The following is a 22,423-nucleotide window of genomic DNA, read 5'->3' as shown; positions in this document are numbered from 1 at the left end:
TGTAAAAGAACTATCTGAATTGAATGTCTTCATCTCAACATAAATCTAGATTCTTCTGGTATTGATCAGGTGGCTGGCCTAAGTGGCACCTCCAGAAAGTGGTCCTGCCTGTCTCAAAGGTGTGTAAATGTGTGAATATATTTATTCCAGAACATATTCCTATATGAGAGCTTTTATATAGAATCCCAATGTGTAGTTGTCAACAGAATCTTTCCACAAAGTATAAGCAGGTAGGACATTTTTGCTGTTACAGCTGAATTGGTACTTACACTTTACAGAGATTAGATGCATATTTTCAATTTAAGTTCTGATTTATCAAACCTAACTTTACACAATGTGAATATATTGCCAAGGCTGTTGAACAGAATCCAAATGTCACCTATAATAGTGGCTTAGAATATGTAGTGAAAGAGCTCATAAATTTATTTTACCTCCCTGGGAAGATACTGAAATGATATATGGTTACTGACAAAGTACTTTGCAGCTCATCTGTAAATATACACCATACGATTACCCAAATCTATGCATTATTTTAATGCATTTAGGTTTACGCTATTAGACTAACTTCTTTCAGCTCACATCTTAGTAAAAGAGAAGCTATTATAAATATTCAACAGAAAATATATTCCTTGGTTTAACAAAAAAGATGAAGATGCATAACAATATTTAACATTTCTGCTGAGCATCTGAAGTGTTCAAAAGGCTCTGAACACACATTCCTCTCTAATCCTTACAACAGCTGTGCAAGTCAAACCAATATCTTCCTAGTATAGGCAAGGGACTGAGGCTGAGAGAACGCTGTACTGTTCAAGACTTTGGCAAATTCAAAGCTGTACTGAAATTTTATGACAGTAATTCCCAAATTGTAGCTATGCTATTAACTTATACTAATGTCTTATGGCATGGCAGTAAGCACACTTATAACTAAAATAATCAGATTTGTGTCAGGTAGAATCCAGATTATCTGTAATTAAGGAGATTAAAAACAACTGTGGCAACAGAAGAAAAATAGTTATTAGTTTAGCTACTAATAATTAGAAAGGTGTGGCAGAGATATATGTAATCAAAATCCTTTTTTCTATGAAGAAGTATTTGATAAATGTGTTAGAAACCATATTTATTTATATAGCTATCCTTTTATTCTACAGCACAAGTCTTCTGCAGATGTTAACTGATAAACTCTATGTTTATTTCCATCCTTGGCAAATCAGTATACAGAATGAAAAATCCATGTGTGTTATTCTAAGTTAAGCCAACTTCTACAACTGTCTCCAAAAGTCTACTACTGAAACCAAGCTGTTTGGACATTGTTAATCCAATGTTCTGAATACAACATCAGCATTCCCCTGGTAAACAACTGAAAGAACGTCAAATCCACAAGCTACCAAGCAATAATATCTATCAGTTATAGCATCCTAAATAGGATTTTTTTTGATATTCCTACAATCAGTAACAAAGTTCAAATTAAGTACAGCATTCACTATCTACCAAAGGGAATTATAGGCTGAATATCCCTAATTCGAAATGCTTGGGACTAGAAGTGTTGCGGGATGTATCTACACTGTGGAATTAATGCAGCTTATCACCATTTTAATTGCTATGGTTTACTTAATGCTATGGTATCCTGGTAATTGTAGCTTTACAAAGTCTTTAGCTTCTCTTCCTAAGGATGCCAGTGTGTCACCAAACTACAAGTTCCAGGATGTACGTGTGGATTTCAGATATTTTTAAAAAATGGAAAACCTATACCGGCAGTCCCCAAGTTAAGAACAAAATAGGCTTTATGTGTTGTTGAAGGCTTTCATGGCCAGAATCACTGGGTTGCTGTGTGTTTTTTGAGCTGTATGGCCATGTTCCATTAGGAGAGAATGCTAATGCCACTGAAACATGGCCATACAGCCCAAAAAACTCACAGCAACCCAGGATAGGTATGTGCATTTCTTAAGTATAATGCCAATCAAATATATACAGTTTTTGGATTTGGATAAAATAAGGAAGTGTTAACACCCCTGTCGTGTTTGTTTTGCTGTCTGTGCCCCCCTGTTGAGAAGATTTAACCTCACTTTCTATCCTTGTGGTAATTGAGTTTTGAAAAAAAAAATAGCTTGTTGTGGAAACAAGGATTGGGGATAAAGCTCCAGTGGAAAGAATAACTCTTTCAGGGATGAATTTCCCTTCCTTGGGGTAGATTTCTCTCACTTCTTGTTGTCTCAGCCCCATTCTTAACTATGAGTTGTTTGCAAGTTGGATGTTTGTAACTTGGGGACAGTCTGTATTTGCATACACACATGGTAAGATATATTGGAAATAACAGAACATTCATTTATGTTTCAGTTACATCTGTACATGTATCCAGGAGGATACACGCTATTTTAAATAATACTGAACCATCGGAAAACAAAGGTGTCACTATCTCAGCCACCCCTGTGGACACAATTTTGAAGTATTTTGGAATCCTGGATAAGGGATGCTCAACTTATACAATCTTTTAAAAGAGAATAGTCTGAAGTATTGTATTTTCTCCTACAGCGTGCTTAATGATGCCACCAAAAACCCCTAATTGGTATGGTACCATTGTTTTCAAATGAGCAAATGTTATGATGCACAGTTAGCTCCCAATCACCCACAATGAATCAGAATGAATCTCAAGAGGAGTCCCGATGCTGCCTTTCTACTAGCAAAGTGAAAGGTTTGACAGCTTGGCTGAGATTATTCTCATGGACATCTCTGAGGAATACCATGCTACCTAAACTAAAAGGAGGAAAGAGCAACGAATACTAAGAACTCAACTTATCAGTAATTATACAACAACACAAATATCTATTTTCCCTTTTGAGGTGATTTCAGCATTTATAATAGTTCAAACTAATTTGATATTTCAGACCCAAAAGACCACACTGGTGCGCCTTCTCAAGCTATCTCTGGCATTACAATGTCTTCAGTACACTAGTAAAAAGCACTGTTGTTTTCAAAGAAACTATCAGTGGAGGCAACTCCTCAACAACAACCCCTCAACAGCATCTCAATCCATGGCTGAAAACTTTATTTTATAAATGCTCTACGGTGCTCCACAGTGATACTGGCCACATGATCTTGGAGGTGTCCATGGACACTGCTGGCTCTTTGTCTTAGAAATGGAGATGAGCACCAACCCCCGGAGTCAGACATGACTGGACTTAATGTCAGGGGAAAACCTTTACCTTTACCTTTTTAATGCATTTATGTCATGCACTAACAGAAAATGAAATCACCTTTCCTACAGAGAGAGAAAGATTGAGATAGAAAACTAAAGATGGATTTTAAAAGACGGGTTATGATTGAGCTCTCTACATGGTGAAATTGAATATGAGCGGCAAACAGTCTGTCTTCAAAGCAAGCCTATGAAATAAAAGGGCTTAAAGGATCATGCTCAGGATCTTATCAGGTTTCACTTGTAAATCTAATTATAGCCTCTGAATCAGTCTGTGCCAGCCATTTGTTAACATATTCTTCCAATTTATATTGTTCTAAAAAAGCTCCCTAACTAAGCTTTTTTGTAAGAACAGTGAATCTATATGAACAAAGTTATGTGGCCATCATACTCTACAGTGAAAAAAGCCAAGAGCTATGAGAAAGGTTAAAAGAACCCACCAAAGGAAGACATTGCCCCAGTCTAATGCTGAAAAAGTAAGTCTGGGGAAAATTACAGAAACAGCTTATGAATTTTATGTTTCAGAATGGTGGGTGAAATATTTTTAAGGTAATTTCGAATAACTAAATCTTGCCCATGATGTCCAATCACACACAGAAAGCAGAGAGACAGCACAACAGAATGTGCTGCTCCCTAGACTACTTTCAAATGTTGAGTGATAAGGAGAGCTATCTTCAGTTATTTCATTTAGTGGTTTCTTCCAAGAATTTGCCAAGTACATTGTTCTTGCATCATGGGAGCAAGTCTTTCCTACAATGGAATCTTCAGTTCATATTATTTCTCACTTATCTTCACATCAAGTGAAATGAACTGACGAGTATGAGAAAACATGGGTAAACATATGAAAAAAAGTTGGTGCACTGGTACTCATTTGTGCAAACCTACCATTTTACAAAGTCTATGAAGCTCAAATCAAATTTTCAGGAAATTATGGGTTTTCTAGATATTGAATCTACTTGGGGGGAAAAAAAAGAGAGATTTATGCTTGCATTTTCAAGTGAATCACCTGAAATCAACAGGAAGAGTTAGCCACAGCTAACCTAAGATCCAGTGATTTTAATGGGAATTTAGTGTGATAAGCAATTGTCTAGATCGGAGCTTTCTAAACATTTCATGTTGGTGACATGCTTTTTATACATGCATCATCTTGTGAAACAGTAATTCCATTTTAACTAGAGAACCAGAGTTAAACCAACCCCTTATAAAAGATACGGACACACATGAAAACTGTAATAATTAAATAATGAAAGTATTACAATTTACATGTGTGTCCAAATCTCTTATAAAGGACAATAAGACACAACATATTTCACAAAAACCTTTCATTGATATTTTCTAAACAATATGATTTATTGCTTATTTCTCATAGACTTGTTACGTTTGTATGACACACCTACACACTGCAGTTGAAACACCAACATATCATAATACAGAGTTTGGAAAGCTGTGGTCTAGATACTGGCTCGTATGCTGATACAAAGAAGTAAATGCAATATTTCTCAGTGTCCCTCTATAAAATGCTATCTTTGAAGCTTCACAACTCTCCCCCAAGCAGCCATTTCTGAGGTGCTGAAGAGAGGCGTGCTGAGGAAATATATATTCAGCCCTTTCTCAGTCAAGGGGAAGATACTTCTTTTGCACAGCTGTCTGTCTCAACATGTCCTGCAACTGGGAGGCCATTACTCACTGAATTGCTCTCCACTGGCTACACTGGGAAGCAGAGTGGGTCACTGCAATAATACAACTGTAAATGTTAACTGGAATATTTAAATGTTGTAAGTCAGGCTTATGGCCTGATAATTACTAAACATTATGCCATGTGTTATTTATTGGGACTCGGCATTATACCTAATCATAGGTTTAGCTAACAAATTTTGTTTACAGTGACAACACTTACTGACATATTACTGAAAAGTTTCATGGTGTTCTAAAACTTAACTGGATATCCAAGTATGTGGCTAATCGTAATCATATGTATTTATTTTATTTATTTACCATACTTATATACCGCCCCTCTCAGCCCAGAGGCAACTTGGGAAGCATGATCTGAGTTATTCAGAGAAGAATGATCTGAGTTTTCTTCAGGTAACAGGAGTTTTCCACACCCTCTTCTCAAATATGAACTTTGGGGCAAAAAACATTTGTACTAATAAAATAACATTTACTCACAAAAATAAAATGTCTTTGACAAAAACAATGTCAAGGCAGACTATTTTATTTTTGTGAGTAAACTTCATGCAATTTTACTAGAGTAAGTACTTTAAATACTTCCACATCCTCAACCCTAAATTTAAAGTTGTCCAGTCATTTCACATTTCTACCTGACATTGAAAAAAAAAAGTATAGATCCCATCAGATAAAATAGAATCAGAAATAACTGTGGATTACAGTTATTCGAAAATGAATACGACTTTCCTTAACTGATACTGATGTGACTGTGAGTGAAAAAGACATCTGTGCCAAAGTTTACCTTGAAAACCTTCACAGCCTTCTGTTTTCCAAGAGTATGGAGGAGAGTAAATGAAAGATAGTTCTTCTGATACCTTTGTAACATCTAGTTCATGAAACACTTCTCCCCGGGGAGTCGTAAAGTCAACATGATACGTGTTTTCACATTAACCAGTAGGCAGGGATGTTTGGTGGGTAAGTAGGACTGGATGAACAAATGGCTGTCATATTTGTAGCAAGCCTGTGGTCTTTGAAAATATGTTTCTTTCTTTTGATCCTTTCAGATTTTTCAATTAGTATTTCAATAAGTACAGCAATTTATTATACTACTAGACTGTCTTAAGTCTGGCAAGAGTAGGACTTCTTTCATAAATATTTATTTAATATAAGAACACAGGAAAGTGTTCCAAAGAGTTGACTAAGTTCAAATAATACGTATGAACTATAAGAACTGTTATAATGTCAACCACCAACTATGAGATGGCAGCAACATTTTAAACAGTATTATTTTCAGAAAATTAGAACACCAGATCACATGTGCAAAGCTCTCTTGTAGAAGAATAGTATTTGAAAGATTCCTGATCCTTGAACGAAAGCAATAACTCAATCACAAAAGTAAAATAAATAAAAATTGAAATAATGCCTACCTCCCATATTAACTATAGTATCTACAAAAAGGAAATGTAAGCAATTGGAAATTGTAGATACCTGTAGACGCTGATAAGTCATGTCCATGAACAAGCTTGACACCTGAATTTGAAAAGATTCAGGTTAGTGAAGGTGAGGAGTACAGATTACTATTTTTTTTTAAAATGTACCCCATAGTAAAATATCTATCAAATATCTTATGTGATATTTCAAAACAGTTTATTCTTAGGCAACTGCTGCTACTAAAAGTGTTTCTAGGGCAATTTGCCTTTTACTCACGCCAACCAATTAAATAAAAATGTGAATGTAGATGAACAAAGGTGTTCTATCTGCTTTTTGACATTTTTACTTGAAATCTGTTGTTGAAGGGTTCCATTAGAGCTGCTGAATTGTATTCCTGAATACTAATTTCTGGAAAAGTTTCACTATCCAAGTATGGTTTGAGGTTATTTAAAATTAGAACTAAAACAAGCAAAGGTCGAACAATTATATACAAGATTTCTGACTGGTTTCTGATTATAATAAGTATTATTACATATTAAAATATTTATACACCATCCTATGACAAGAGATCTCAGGGGGGACACAGGGAAGTCCCCTCCAGCAAATCTTAATCTTCAAGCAGGCACAAATAAGGAGATCTGGTCCTTCAAATGTCAAGGTCCCAAACCATGTAATACTTTAATGCCTTTAATCCAGACTGGAATTGTATTGGTACCCTGTATGTTTAAGATTGACATGCTATCTACATGATAATCCACATTTTTGGACTGATTTGGAGGGTGTTTTAAACCTGGCAAACTGTTTTTAAATGTATATTTATCATTTTATGTAATTGTGTATTTTATTTGTGTTTTATATTGTTGGAAGCTGCCTTGAGTCCCTCTTCGGAGGTTGAAAATAGCACGGGATACAAATGTTCTAAAGAAATAAATAAATAATAAATCCATTCAGCAGACAAGCTGTTGCATTTTGCACTAGTGGCAGCTTCTAAATCTTCTTCAAAGGCAGCACCACATAGAACGCATATACAAGCACTCCATGCCACAGAGTCCACTTGGGCCTCCAGTGATAGGGGTGGATCCAGCAACACTCCCAAGTGACTTCAGGGAGAGTGCAAACCTATGCAGAACAGTTGTTTCCCCAATTCTTGGAGCCAAGAATCTGAAGCTTATTGGCTTTACTGACTTTCATTTAGGGAATCTTTAAAGTGTGTCCAACTAAACAATGCTCAATTTAGGCAAAATATCAAACTATTCCTTGGCGATTGGAAGTGCAACTGTATTCACTTTTATTTTCTTATGGCTCTGTGGGTGAGAGTCAATAAAATGAAGCTTCCTCAATAAAATGAAGTTTTGTTAATCCTAGTTTGTTGTGGTATGAACGTAACATGCTGATTCATAGCTGCCACCAAATCATGATGTGAGTATGGAAGCAGAATTTGTCGTGGCAAACAGACTAATAGAAGAGAAGAAATATAGAATACATGCATACGGGTGCTGGACAGCAAGGGAGGGAGAATGCATGCATTTGCAGAAGTGTTCCTGATCACCAAACCAGAGTTTGCTTTGGTCTGAATTCTGCCTCATTTAATGATTTCATAGAGGGAGTTAGCATGAATGCTCTACTTATACATCAACTGATGTATGCTGACAGATAAACATTATTTTGATCATACTTATCATACTTAATGTTGAGATATGTTATTTTAGCTATATGCTCGAACAGTAGATGCATTTTCCCCTTTAGAAATAGAACATTAAGAATGCAGCACCCTGAAAAGGAGTGTTTGTTTAAAGAGATTGCAACAGACAGCTTGGCAAAGATTTTATTTCTTAAATAAAAGTGTTAGCATATTTTATGAAACGGAGGTCTTAGAATATATACCCTGGGGATATGGGAGCCACACTGCATTATGAATAGTCCTCACACTTTAAAACAAGTACACTTCAAGAAATTACAGCACCTTGCCCTCATTTAAAAGAAGGTTCTGAAGCCTAACAAATTAGCTTCTCCTTATCTGGTATTACAGATGACCAAGCAGCACTCAACCTATTGTAAATACATGTTTTGTTCAAATATCAAAGTTCTTTCAGTCTCCTTAAGACTCTGGACAGAATAATGTACAATCTATGTATTTATTAGGCTTGGGTAACCACGGAAAAATTTGGTTCTAAACTTGTTTCGTTTTTAGGGGGCCCTTGCATTTCGTTTTTTTTAAGAATTCCGAAATTTTCCTTTTAAAAATTTCGAAATATACGAAATTTCATAAAATTATGAATTGAATCGTTAATGGTGTTAATATAATATAATATATTATATTAATGCCAATATGCTAAAAAAACCTCCAAATCGGACAGAGGGAACTTCTGAAGCTTCCCTCTCCCTCTGTTGTTGATTGTTGGTGTGATAAAACAAACAACAACTATATTATATTATATTATTATTATATTATTATATTATATTGTTGTATATTATATTATATTATTATATATTATATTATTATAATATTATTATATTATATTATTGTATATTATATTATTATAATATATTTTATACTAGCTGTACCTGGCAACGCATTCCTGTGGCATAGAGTGAGGGTATGAAAAATAAAGTAATGAGAATTTTGGGCAAGAAGGATGCCAGGAGAAAGAGGAAGGAGGGGGGAATGTGGGATTTGCCAGCTGGAAGGAAGGGAAGAAGGAAGGAAGGAAGGTAGCCCAGTGCAGCCCAGAGTGAGGCAAGAAGAAGCATGAGGAAAGAGGAGGGAAGCAGCAGAGCAAAGGGACCGGAAGTGGGGTAAATGCGAGATTGTAAAACTTGCACCAGACATACGAAAATAATTACGAAAATTTGAAAAATTGTTTCGATTCTTAATTACTCCTCGCACTATTCCTGCATGGCTCAATATTGGATCGTAAGCTAATTTAAATACAAATTAATAACGAATAACGAAATTAACGAACTGGATCGCCCAAGCCTAGTATTTATGGGTCTCAGTAAAAGCACAAAAATATTTTGCAACTTATTTCCTATTGAACATCTCAGTTTACCACTAAGGTGAAAAAAAGGCATGAATGGTACCGGATTTCTGGTGAAAACTCACATTCTAGACAAAGCTATTCAGGATTACTGCAGCGAACAAATGCTTTTTATTTGAATACTGAGCACTACTGATCCCAGGAGTTCATGGCTGGTCTCAACAGAATGAAAAACAAGCTTTAAAAATCCTGTTAAAACCCACCCATCCTCTGTTAGCTAAACTACTTCTCAGAAAGCCAGTCTATACAGAAAGCTCTTATGTTTCAAACTGTTTTCAAGCTTTGGCCAATGTAGCCGACATGGAAACTTCTCAGTCCTATTTCAATGCCTTTTCGTATAGTTCCTGGTTTCTATTTTAATACCTTCCTTTGTCATTTACATCTTACTACTCAATTACTTGTTAACAGACATAAAGTTATGAAATGTTTGAAGCATCTAAGAAATGTTCAGCTTTATTTATTGAGGATCGTGACTTAATTTTATCTTGACAGATCATAAAGCTCTGTCTTAGCATGGCCCCTGCGCAAGGATGACACGCAAATTCGTGATAAAGCTCTGTGAGTGGCACGGGTTATACATAAGGTAAGGAATGTAGGGAGCTTCCATTCAACAATATTTGTAGAGCTGTACTTTGTTTACACCTGCTGTAAAGAGATTCCAAAGGGAACTGTAATTGACATAAACAGAAAAAATATCAAGAAAGGTACCCTGATGCAAAGAATGTAGGCTAAGCACCACTGAAAAAAATTACATGCTAATGCTATACAAATTACTGCTTCAAGAACCATTGAAGACTTGTGAGATAATTCTTTAGCTCACCGTGTATATAAGACAAACCCATAATGGAAGGAATTTAAAAAAACACTTATATTTGCAATTGTTACAATAGGGAGCTGAAACATTCTAATCTGAAGTAGAATTGGGTTTAAATTTAGGAGAAAATTTCAGTCACTCTTGCACAGTAAAGAACTTATCTAGACTATGGGATGTTTCAAGCTGATGGACCAAATTTCAAAGCAGCATATTTCATGATCTGTTTCCATCTTTTTAAAAACACCCTATATTTAAAACAACAGCACAATTTGATGTTCTGCGAGTATTCCAAATGTTCAATGGCAATTTAGAGAACTCTGAATTTGAATCTAAATTACAGTTCATCAAATGTTTTGTGGATGCAACAAAACATACTCATTTTTAAAACAACATTTGGAAAACAGCATGCTCCATAAATGAGGCATTTAGCTAAATTAATCTAGATTGAAATATAAATTTAAGCAAAGAACAAATGATAGAATGATTATACAGACAAGACGAGTAGATATCAAATTTTGACGCTGAGTACGAAGGGCTGCATCCAACTTTCGGAAGCTTTCTTCCTCTTCCCCAATTTTTTATGCCTCTGTTATCTCCATGGTTTCTAGATCTCCAGAGGGGCTTGAATTGGAGAGATGGCACTGATCCCCCAGTTCCATCAAAATCTACCAGTGGATTCAGCATTATCTCTGTATGCTTTGATGAGAAATGGATAGAGGAGGATACACAATGCTACCCATCATTCCCCAAGTAATTAAATCTTATCCCTTATCCTCCAATAAAGGAGGGAGGTGTTCGTATGTGGGCATGATGCTGGGTCTCCTAGGCACACTGAACGTGACAATGAAAGAACACTCTTACCATTCTTTCTAGGTTCAACGCCCAGCATAAAATGAGGGAACTTTCCATTTTCCAAGATCCAGAATAGTGAGTACTTCTTGCCAAAAATTACCTGCCAGAGATGAACTAAATTTTCTTTTAAGCTGACTTAAAACAAGGGCTAGAAAACAAAGTACTCTGATACTGCTGAAACTGGACAAAAATGGACTTGGTCTGCTGACTTGAATGAGAGACTACTTGTAATGCCATGATATATCTTGATTTTAACTAAAAATTATAAATCCATTCATATGCTGTGTTGATAAATGAGCCAAAATATTTGGAAATAATTATTTAGTAATTATTTAATATTAAATAATTCTAGCAACATATAAGTTTTGCAAAATACTGCCCATATTCTACATTAACACTGACAGTTCACATGTTGGACAGAAGAATCTGGAGAATCAAGGGAAAATGTAAACTTGATGAAATAGTAAAAGATTGCCCAGTGAGTTATTTGAACTTTATACTTGCAAACAGATTTGCCAGGGAACAGCACGATTCTGTCGTCTTGCAGACCAGAAACATTTGGTCAGCCTCGAAATATTTACCTTTCCTTTGCTTATTTCTTTTTAAAGAGCATTCCAATCTTCTAATATTGTTAGCAGCAATCACTGCAGTGGAAAGCATCAATTGAGCAATTTAGTTGTGATGTTTTAACTAAATGGGGCAATCCTGGATCTGAAAACCTGTTTCTACAGGCAAATTGTAAAACTATTCCAGCTCATGGTTTAAAAACAACAAGGATTCCATAATTAATATTCACTGGTCTTAGGATGATGCTCTAACAAGACCAATGATTCCAAAAGCTGGACATCACCTTACTGCTGCTGAAGTAATAGCATTTGCAAAGAACATTCACAGATTATGCATCCACGGAGTCAACCATCCATGACTTGGATATTTTTAAAAAAACAAAACAAAAAGCATGCCTTGATTTTGTCATTTGATATAAGGGACACTATTTCACTTTGCAAACTTCTTGTATCATCATCACCATCATCATTATCATCATCATCATTTATACCCTGCTTTTTCTCTCCACAAGGGAGATTCAAAGAGGCTTACATTAAAAGCATTTTAATACAATTTTAAATCCAAAAATATAGAAACAATAAAACAGAATTAAACATCCATGGTATAAATTAAACATTTAAGAGTGTAAATCCTTAAAACCACGTATGCCCCTGCTGTGTAGAGATCATGCAGAAAATGGCGAGAACGACATTTGATTAACATTCACTTTACTAACCAAGATTGCTTACGTTCCTTAAAGAATCAAAACCAAGGATCAAAAGGTAGAAAAATCAAGGAGTAACATGCCGCTTCAAATAATGTACCTAGAATTGCTCAAAGCACCAAAAATAGCCCAGCTACTCGAAGTGGTGGTGCACGGACTGGTGTCCATGAACACTCAGAACATGGTCCTTAGAGAAATTCTAGAAATTTAGAGAAACAATTGTATCCAATGGGCTCAAATATGCTACTCGTCCCATTATATTAAATTTTAAAAAGTTACCAGTTCTTCATATAAGAACTTAAAAAATAAGTATAGGAAGTCTCCAAGTTACAAACATCCAACTTACAAACAACTCATAGTTACAAACAGGGGTGAGACAACAAGAAGTGACAGAAATCTAACCCTAGGAAAGGAAATTCACTCCCGGAAGAGATATCATGGATAAAAGGTGTCTCACCTGAAGCCTGATCACCAGTCCTTGTTTCCACAAGCAGCCATTTTTTGCCAAATCAAATTATCACAAGGATAGAAAATGAGGTGAAATCTTCTTAACTGGGGCCCAGAAAGCAAAAGAAATACCACAGGGGTATTAACCCTTCCCTATGCTATCTAAAGCATATATTTTTGGCTGGAGTTACACTTTAAAAGGTACCTGTTCCGACTTACATTCAAATTCAACTTAAAAACAAACTCACAGAACCCGTCTTGTTTAATTACTTGGGCACTGCCTTGTCTACTGCCTTTAGACACTCATTGAGGATAACACAATTGTTTGGAGGAGTGTCAAGACTATAAGAAAAAAGCAAGAGATAGCCTTCTCCTGCTGACACTACTTCACTGTTAAGTTTTCTTTCCTTTCAAAAATATTACATTTTTCCTGGGATCTCCAAAACCTGACAAAATCTCTTACCTAATTCAAGGTTTTGTGAAGGAGATCATTTTTAACAGTGCTTTAAATGAAATAGTAGCTGCAGGATGATAACCTCTTCAGAAAGCACCTGTCAATCCCTAATATCTAGCTCACAGGAGTAATCTGTTCTGGCTTCATTGTTTATCAAATTCTCCTTTTTTTATAACTTCTCTTCCTGTAGGCAATCTAGCAATATCCTGAAAGGTACAAAGCAGGAAAGCTTCCCATAGTCAGTGTCATGTAAATTACTAGGAAGATCTCCCGCCAACACTGCAGCAACAGCCAGTGGGCTCCCCCTTTCTTTACACAGAACTTGTGTGCCTTTCCAGAGTGCATAGCACAGAGCAGTATCAGACACGGAAAAGTACATCTGCCTCATGCAAGGAATCTTATGAGAACAAAAATGAGGAAGTCTTATTCCTTGGCTATGATGTCAAAACCTATACTAATAAAAGCTGTTATCATTTAATCTACATCTCTTATTTTGCAACGTCAATCTCCTTCTCCTGCCATTCACTTCTGAAGCATATAATATGTTAATCTGCACTTAGGGACAGGTGAGTCATTCATGTATGAAGTCCAGCAAGTTAATGTCTTGCCATCAACCCGTCTCTTGCTTCAATTACCCCTTAACTTCAGGCATGGACAAATGTTGGGCCTCCAGTAGGCTGTTACGAATTGTGGGAGCTAAAGTCCAAAACACCCGGAGGGATGAAGTTTGCCCATGGCTGCCTTACTTGAAATATGCCTACTTATTTCAATTTTCAACATTCACCTCTTATAATATATTCAATACTGTTTATAATCAGAGTAAAAAAATGCATGATAATAAATAAGACAACCAACCAATAAAATAATATTTACATTACTAAAAGTAGGCTCAACTTTAAACTATTTACTAATTCTTTTCAGTGCTCATTTAAAGAAAGTAATAATGAAGTCACACAAAATTCCTGTAGGGGTTTGTTCAAATATTTAATACTATAGATCAGTGTTTCACAAACTCTGCTCCTCCAGATATTTTGAACTTCAGCTCCAGAAATCCTAGGCAACTTACCAACTGTTAGGAATTGCGGGAGCCAAAGTCCAAATCACCTGGAGGAGCAGAGTTTGAAAAACTCTGCTATAGATGAAGTATTGCCAAAGACCCATCCACTGTACAGGCAGTAACCAAGTTACAAACATTAGACATACAAACGACTCACAGTTAAGAATGTGGAGAAGACAACAGGAAGTGAGAGAAATCTACCTCTAGTAAGGGGAATTCATTTCTGAAATAATTATCATGGGGAAAAGTTGTCTCCACTGAAGCTTTATCACCAAACCTTGTTTCCACAACAAACTAAATTTTTCAAAATCCAATTATCACGGAGACAGAAGGTGAGGTGAAATCTTTTGAACAGGGGCAGAGATAGCAAAATGAAGACCACGGTGGTGTTAACCCTTCCCTATGCTATCCAAAGCGCTATATGTGTGTGTGCGTGTGCGTGTCTGGAGATACACATAAAATTGCATCTGTTCTGACTTACAAACAAATTCAAGTTAAGAACAAACCTCTTGTTTGTAATTTGGAGACTGCTTGTGTATCTGGTTGGCTTATCCATAATATAATTCTTCTTCTATAACTGAAAAGCTGAACCAAGGCTCAGAAGTTAAACAAAATTTCCATGCAAGTTTATATGGAGCAAAATGCGTTTTGAGATATTCTGGATCCAAACTGTTGGGGCTTTAATGATTAAAAGAAGCATGGGAAGTCTGCAGTGTATTGATTGCTGGGTGACAGGTGAGTTTCTAAAATATAGTAGGAGCATTGTCGTGTTACTGTGTAAGCTTTTCTACAGTGACAGAAGTGTTTACATGAGATCATCATAATGTTACACAAGGATTATTCTTCTCATAGCAGTTACTCAGCAGAACAAGACAATAGAACAGCCTGTTCATAACGCATACATATGCCCATTCTCTGTATAACTACTAATGGGAAATGTTAAAATGCCTCATCTACAATGGAAGTAAAGGATGGCCTTGTATAAAGGGGTTTTAACAGCATTTTTCCTTCGGTTTATCTAATTTCAAAACAAAATATATTGAATTACCTCCATGGCCTGTGCCAATCGTTCTTCCAAAGCCATATATGTAAGGAATTGGGGATCGACATAGGAAATGGCTTGAGCAACACCCAAACCATCACCAAATTCATCAAGCAGCCTAGGAGGAAAAATAATACTCAGTTACTCATCTATACCTGGAGTCGTGTCCAGATTGAGAGAGAAAGAGAAAGGGAGAGAGAGAACCTGTTTTTAATAAGGGACACACACAGAGAATGTGTCAAGAAATAAAATTAAACTGAGTTACTCTGCACACCTCTCAAAATTAATCTAAACCAATGAATTCTAAATATGGCATCACAAAGAGCCAAACTTGCTCTTCTTTAAGTCAATGTACATTGAAATTTGGTAGAACAATTCTTCTTCATCTGGGATAAGTGCACTTCCAAGATAAACTTTCAATAACAATATTTATACCTTTTTCAAAGAATATACTTTTAAGAGTGATGATTTATTGTTCACAGGGAGAAATTCCATCCACAAAATCATGCAGAAAATAAACAAAACATTAGGAAAAATGCTTGGCTATCTCGAAAAGATACAACTGCTATACCTGTACTTACAAGATAGTTAATAGATGCATTCTAATTAGTATACAAATGGCGGGGGGGGGGGGGGGGCACGGGACAGGACAGTACAACTACTGGAATGGAAAAAGAACCTCTCACTGAGCCCAGTTTGGTTCAATTATTAATTTAGTTTTCAGATATTTTTGCATGAAAATTTACGTGTAGAAATCATTGGTGGTATAACTTATGGATGTGAGGGATATAACTTACTGTTCAAATAAGACACGAGCTACATTTCTCAGATCAGCACTGGCAAACAATATAGTGCTGGAATATCAAGATCAAGATGAGCCTACTTACCTCCATTCCACATCTAAGTCTTCGCTTACACTGGAATCATCTTCTAGGTTGTTGTTTCCATCCAACATGAAAAAACCAGGATGTACAAAATGGCTCACTTGATCAGTTTCTTCATCACTACTACTTTCTATTTCTTCATGATACTGCAACCAAGGAATTTCACCATCTTCTAGAGCAGTCTGTTCCCTTTATACAATAAGAAAAGATATACAAAAATGACAGTAAAACTAAAGATACATAATTGTACATGGTTGCTTTTCACTTAAGTTATATCCATGGACTGAAACCAGATGGTTGCTTTCCATATACAGAAATCATTATACAGAAACAGCTAAAAGAACTCTATTAATCTGGAACATTTTAAAAGATATGCTCAAATATATACACTTTGATTTTTAAAAGACACAATGTCAGCATAAACTGCTCCACTATGGAGAACTTGACATGAAGATAATGGCCTCCTTGATGGCCCATATTACAAAAGGGGCAGCTTTGCTATGTGGAATAGCAAAGTTGCATTCAGCACTGTAGATCCTGAATTGACCTATGATCAGGACTACATATCCTCCAAAGTCTCTTGCAACTCTATAAGTGGAAGAAACTCGACACTGTGAGTCCCTGATAATCTAGATAAGAGTGTTGTTGTAACTATCACAGCTCTACTACTGATTGTGCACGTCTAATTTTCTGCATTACTGTAGAAAAATGGCAAACCAATTGTAGGAAAATGGTCAACCAATTACCAGTTCAAAAAATGGCAAACCAATTGTAGGAAAATGGTCAACCAATTACCAGTTCAAAAAATGGTCAACCAATTGTAGGAAAATGGTCAACCAATTACCAGTTGTTTGAAGTGCATTGAAAGGCTGATAGGATCATAGCCCTTTGTTTTCGTGTTAACTGTCTGTAGTATCATTTTTGTTTCAAAGAACAGAAGTACTTTGAACACACACACTATCTGTGTATTTCCTTGTCCATAATAGGGGGATTTAAATAGCTTCCTCGCTGTAAAAAGGCCTGAACAAAGCATTTTGCGCCAGGGTTAAATTAACCCTGGCTCAATTAGGTGCAGCTTGAATTTACCATATTTACTCAAATCTAATGCTCACCTTTTTTACATAGCCCAAAGTGAGGTGCGCATTAGATTCCAAGACACTTTAGAAAAGAATGCATAAACCCCTCTATACCCCTATGTCAGGCCGAGGCTGGTGAACTCATCAGCCTCAGTCTGATGGAGTGGCACAGCTTCCCAAATGGCATCATTCATGAGGCCTTCAAAACCTCCCCATTGGGAGTGAGGCCATAGTTGGGAAGCTGCCACTCACCTATCAGCCACAGCCTGATGGAGTGACATGGCTTCCCCTTGCCTTCTGGCTGTTCCAAGATGGGTAGCAGCACAATCAACCAGCAAGGGGAAACTGCAAATTATATTTGACAATGAACCTCTTTTTTGCAAGGTGCACCCTCAAAATTGAGGATCGTATTATAATCGGCACATTATACTTCAGTAAATGTAGGTATTTTGCTTACCCATCACCTGGGCTAGTGTCATTATACAAAAGACAATAATGTCAAAGGATTTGTAATAACGTTCCTATTCCTATGAAACTAGGAAAGGATCATTCATGCAATTATCTGCTCTTCAAAATCAGCACCATCTATTCAAAACCCATCCATCTATCTATCCTTTATCTATCTATCCATGTATCTATATCTTGGTAAGAGCCATTTTTATGATATAAAACTCTGATGGGAAGGAAGGTCATTAGAATGCTTTTCAACTGTTTCATTGTGGAGGTGGACAGAATTAATAGTTTTAACCAACTTTTGCTTTCAATTTACAAAAACCTACAATGTTTTAGAATTTGGGGTATTTTGATTGAGCTTTTCCTGCATGGCAGTGGGTTGGACTTGATGGCCCATGTGGTCCATTCCAACTCTATGACTCTAAGAATCACACATTATCTCAGGCTTCCTGGTTATTTGCAATAAGTCATTCTTATGGCTTTAATATTTCCAAAAAAACACCACAAAAAAAACAAAAAACAACCCCCCCCCAAAAAAAACCCCCAGAACATATAAGTTCATTACAATTTCCACTGATGAACATGAGTACAGGCAGTCCCCAAGTTACAAACAAGATGGGTTTTGTAGGTTTGTTCTTAAATCAGAATATATCCATCTATTAAGTGTAACTCCAGCCAAATATATGTGTGTGTGTGTGTCTGTTTTGGATAGCATAGGGAAGGATTAATTCCCCTGTGGTATTTCTTTTGCTGTCTGTGCACCTGTTCAGAAGATTTCACTTCACTTTCTATCCCTATCATAACTGGATTTTGAAAAAATTGGCTTATAAAAGATTGGTTATAAAGTTTCAGTCGAAACACCTTTTCCTCATGATAATTCTTCCAGGAGTGAATTTCCCTTCCAAGAGGTAGATTTCTCTCACTTCCTGTGGTCTTACCCTCGTTCTAAACTATGAATCATTTGCTATTCAGATGTTTATAACTTGGGGACTATCTGTACTGTGCAAATGCAGCGGAACAACAAATTGCTGATGCTCATCAGAGCAACTATAGTATGTATTCTTAAATATCTTTAATATAATCAGGGAATGAGGTCTTATATAATAAAAGATAACTATTAACCAAATCTTTACTATATGAAAATGGTTTGCTAATCTGTATAACTGATATTTGAAATATTTTTAAAGCCACTAAAGGGGTGATAAGAAGCTTCATTATCAGAACAAAAGCAGTTTGAGGTTTCCACACCTGAGGCTTTGTAATATTTTTTGTAGGAATTTGTAATTTGCAGACTTTTCTGCGAAAATTACATGACCAGTAGCATTGTTCTTAATTTCCCAGATTTTCCCATTATGGTCAAAGTTCAATTCAAGTAGACAATGGCGAATGAAAATATAAGACAGTCACTTCGGCATTTATACATTATACATTGTTTTTGCTTACAATGCAGCATTTTGGAATTTAAATTTGAAAGTATTTTTATTTTCTTAGTAAAATATATAAAACAAACCCATACAAAACAAAAAGGGGGTTAACTGTGAACCAGTTTTCCCCTACAAAGGTTAATAACTTATTTGTGCCTTCAAGCTATGGTTCCACAGTGAAGTCTCTGTGTGCATTAAAATGATATTTCTGTTTTGATCATCACTGGGTTTAATTTCTTTCAGAACAGGCAAACATAAGGAGTCAAGATAAGACACTGACTTAAAAACCGCTTTGCTAAATTAGGGGAAAGAAGCACATTAATGTTTATTGCATTTCACTGGATGTATCAATGTTATTTATCAGCACTATAACTGCCCTTATTGCCTGCAGCTCCTAAAGTTCTAATCTTGCTAGCACACCTTGAGGTTGGATGAGAAATATCACAGGAACATTCAAGTCAGAAAGTCACAGCTAATTTATGGAAAGGATCAAGAGCCAATCTGCAGATTGTGAATACAATGTGGTACAGCCTTATTGGTACTGTACTACTTCAAGAATGCAAATGGAAGAAATGTGTATCTGAATGCTCCTCTCTGCATTAAACAGCAGATTGCTACTGTCTCAGTGTGATTTTTTTTTTTTTTTTGCTAAGGGCTCTCATGCTTTTAAAATGAGTTGCTTGCTTGTTATCTTGGCATTTGAAATAACACCCAAATGACAAAACAAGCAAAATGCCAAGTGCTTTATTATCAGAAAGGGTGACTGCTCTGACAGTACTATATAAAGTCAATTGCAACCTGAAGTAGGTTCTGTATTTTTGAGTTATGGAGGCACAGAACAAAAGCAGTGTCAGTAAATGTATAGCTGAAATCCTTTGTGCAGTCTCACAACACTATGAAGTGGTGACAGGATCATGCACTGACACAGGGGTGGCAAGACAGACTAATCAGGTCCAAGTAATGAATACTCTTGGGACAAACTGGAGTGCAAAAGTCAGACCTACCCCCTTGAACTGAAGTACTAAACTAAAGCTGGATCTTGCAATCACACACAACTAGCCCCCAGCAGTCTGTGGCAACACAAGAAGCAGCCCTCATTACACAGAAGTAAAACTTGACAGAATTTATATATAGTTGGTCTGGATTCACTTGGCTTGACTGCAGAAATGACAGACCAGAAATGAGTGATGTTGCAGCTGCTCATGAGAATGCCTTGTAATGCGTCCAAACAACCAGTACTGTCAACTGACTGGAGAAGCCAGTTCAGAGAAGTATTTATTCTAGCCCTACCTCAGTATCCCAGGTGATCTCCTATACTAGTCTTAACTATTTCCAATTCTGCTTTGTTTCCAAAATCTAATGCATTCAGGATAAAATGTGATACAATACACTGAATGTACTGAAGCTGTAGATTAGGAGTAATTGAGGCTCATAAGATGTTATTTGCTTATAGCTTCCATAAGCCCTAACAAGAATAACAAAGAGCGTGGTCTTATGATAAGAGGTGCAATCTAAAAATATTTGGAAGGCCAGTTTTCCACATCTGTTCTGAGTACAGATTGTTTACTATGTCCATATATTGAAAGGCTATGAAGCCATTTCATCCACAAAGTGAGCAGTAAGAGATACATTAGAGAGCCCTAAATCTAAAGACAATGATAATTATGCCATCTTAACAACCAGAAGAAAGGTAGGTAAGTTGTCAAAACACAGCTCTGCCTCAGAGTCAGGCAAACTCTACTGTCTACTATCTCAGTCAAGACAACACAAGGATGGGGAAAGAGGTGTAATCCAATATCTGGAGGAGCAAAGGATGCCTACCCATGTTCTACAGGGAATTCTTTCATGTCATATACAGAGACCCATTTCAAAATGGGAAGTCCAGAAATTAAGTATAAATGGCATTAACTAAAGAAATTTAATCATAAATGACTATATATGAAACGGGAATTTCTAAAACACTGCATGGCAATCATGGAAGTGTGTGTACAGCAGCTATTGCATTAATTCTCTATCATTCACTTTACCAATTTATCTGATTGAAATAGGAAGACATACCCAGCTTGTAAACCAAAGTCATTATGTTCCTCTTCCACACCACTGCTGTCACTATGCACTTCAGGTTCTGGTTCCTCTTTTCCTGGAAGGGTCTCCCAACTTTCATCACTGGAGGACTGCTCTTTGACAGTCACAGCAAAATAGCATGGCAGAGATGCAGACCATTCACCATCACTGCATTCAGAGCTGTAATTTAATACAATCCACTGTATTTAAAATGGTGGCATATTTTAATCAAAGTCAGGAATATGATTGTGAACAACCATGTTACAATTTTAAGCTTCACTGCCTAAAAATGGAAAGATTAAAGCTATTATTTAACTTTCCTATTAGAGTCAATAGAATTTGAACACACTCATATGTGTCTATAAGGTATACTGTATCTTTTTGTGTGGAAATAGAAAATAATTTCCCACTGCAGAACACATAGCCTGCCCCATTACACATGAACAACTTTCCCCATTAGAGGAGAAACAATCTAAATTCATAGCAATATCTCCCCATTACAGGGCAAACTGAAAGCTTCTGGGTCCCTTTTACTGATTTTTTAAATTTTACATTCCATCAAAGACAAGTTTTTTCAACTCCATATTGTGCTTTTCAGATACTTACTAAAGGACTTTGTCTTGGCCACTCAGATTTTGCTAACTTCCAAGCTAGTCTACTATAGTACAGTTTATATGAGGCTGTCTTTGCAAAAGTTTCATTGTTCTGAGGTATGTCACTCAGACTTTGGCATGACCTCCACAGATTATAGTTTCCACTCCCTATTTGCTTCTAAACACAATTCAAATAGCTGATTTGGCCTTTAAAGAGCTGAAGTCTATGGGGAGTTTACTCCAACATGAAGATCAGCCTCTGTTCTCATTGTCATCCCATGATGAGAATGAGCAAATGACAGTGGTGCCATTCCTTGGGAATATTCTCACAGTCAAATTCTGTCAAAACCTCTCTTTGAATATAATTTTTTCAGAAAGCAAATAAAACCTTTATTTTAGCAAGCTTGCCATCCATAACTTTGGATTTTACTGCTGTCCAATTATACTGTAATTCATACCTTGTTAGTTAATAGCACATTTGCATGTTATTTTATTATTTAAAATTATTATCATCCATTACAAACAATCAGCAGCTCTGCATATAAACACATTGGGGTATTTTAATGTTTTAACTGCTGGTCAATTCTTACATCTGTGGCAATAACAATGTGTGAGAATTTCCAATATTATTCCCCCCCCCCCCCCACACCAAAAAAACCTAGCCCA

At 36.2% G+C, this 22,423-nt stretch overlaps 1 protein-coding gene across 4 annotated transcripts in view; it reads right to left on the bottom strand.

The window, feature by feature from the left end:
• The window catches only part of PJA2 (praja ring finger ubiquitin ligase 2), a 61,209-nt gene that overhangs the window by 5,605 nt on the left and 33,181 nt on the right, over nucleotides 1-22,423 (bottom strand). For 3 of the 4 annotated variants that reach the window (XM_060761878.2, XM_060761881.2, XM_067464497.1), the window contains 4 exons: nucleotides 21,159-21,344; nucleotides 16,151-16,336; nucleotides 15,270-15,381; nucleotides 6,347-6,388 (listed from right to left, as the gene is read on the bottom strand). In XM_060761878.2, coding sequence (XP_060617861.2) covers nucleotides 6,347-6,388; nucleotides 15,270-15,381; nucleotides 16,151-16,336; nucleotides 21,159-21,344 — 526 coding nt within the window. The remainder of the gene's footprint in view (nucleotides 1-6,346; nucleotides 6,389-15,269; nucleotides 15,382-16,150; nucleotides 16,337-21,158; nucleotides 21,345-22,423) is intronic. The other variant, XM_067464498.1, reaches the window with a different exon arrangement.

Source organism: Anolis sagrei, chromosome 2 (genome assembly GCF_037176765.1).
Source record: "Anolis sagrei isolate rAnoSag1 chromosome 2, rAnoSag1.mat, whole genome shotgun sequence".
NCBI lineage: Eukaryota > Metazoa > Chordata > Lepidosauria > Squamata > Dactyloidae > Anolis > Anolis sagrei.
Note: the sequence above shows the minus strand (reverse complement) of the source record. Positions and strands in the feature narration are given on the sequence as shown.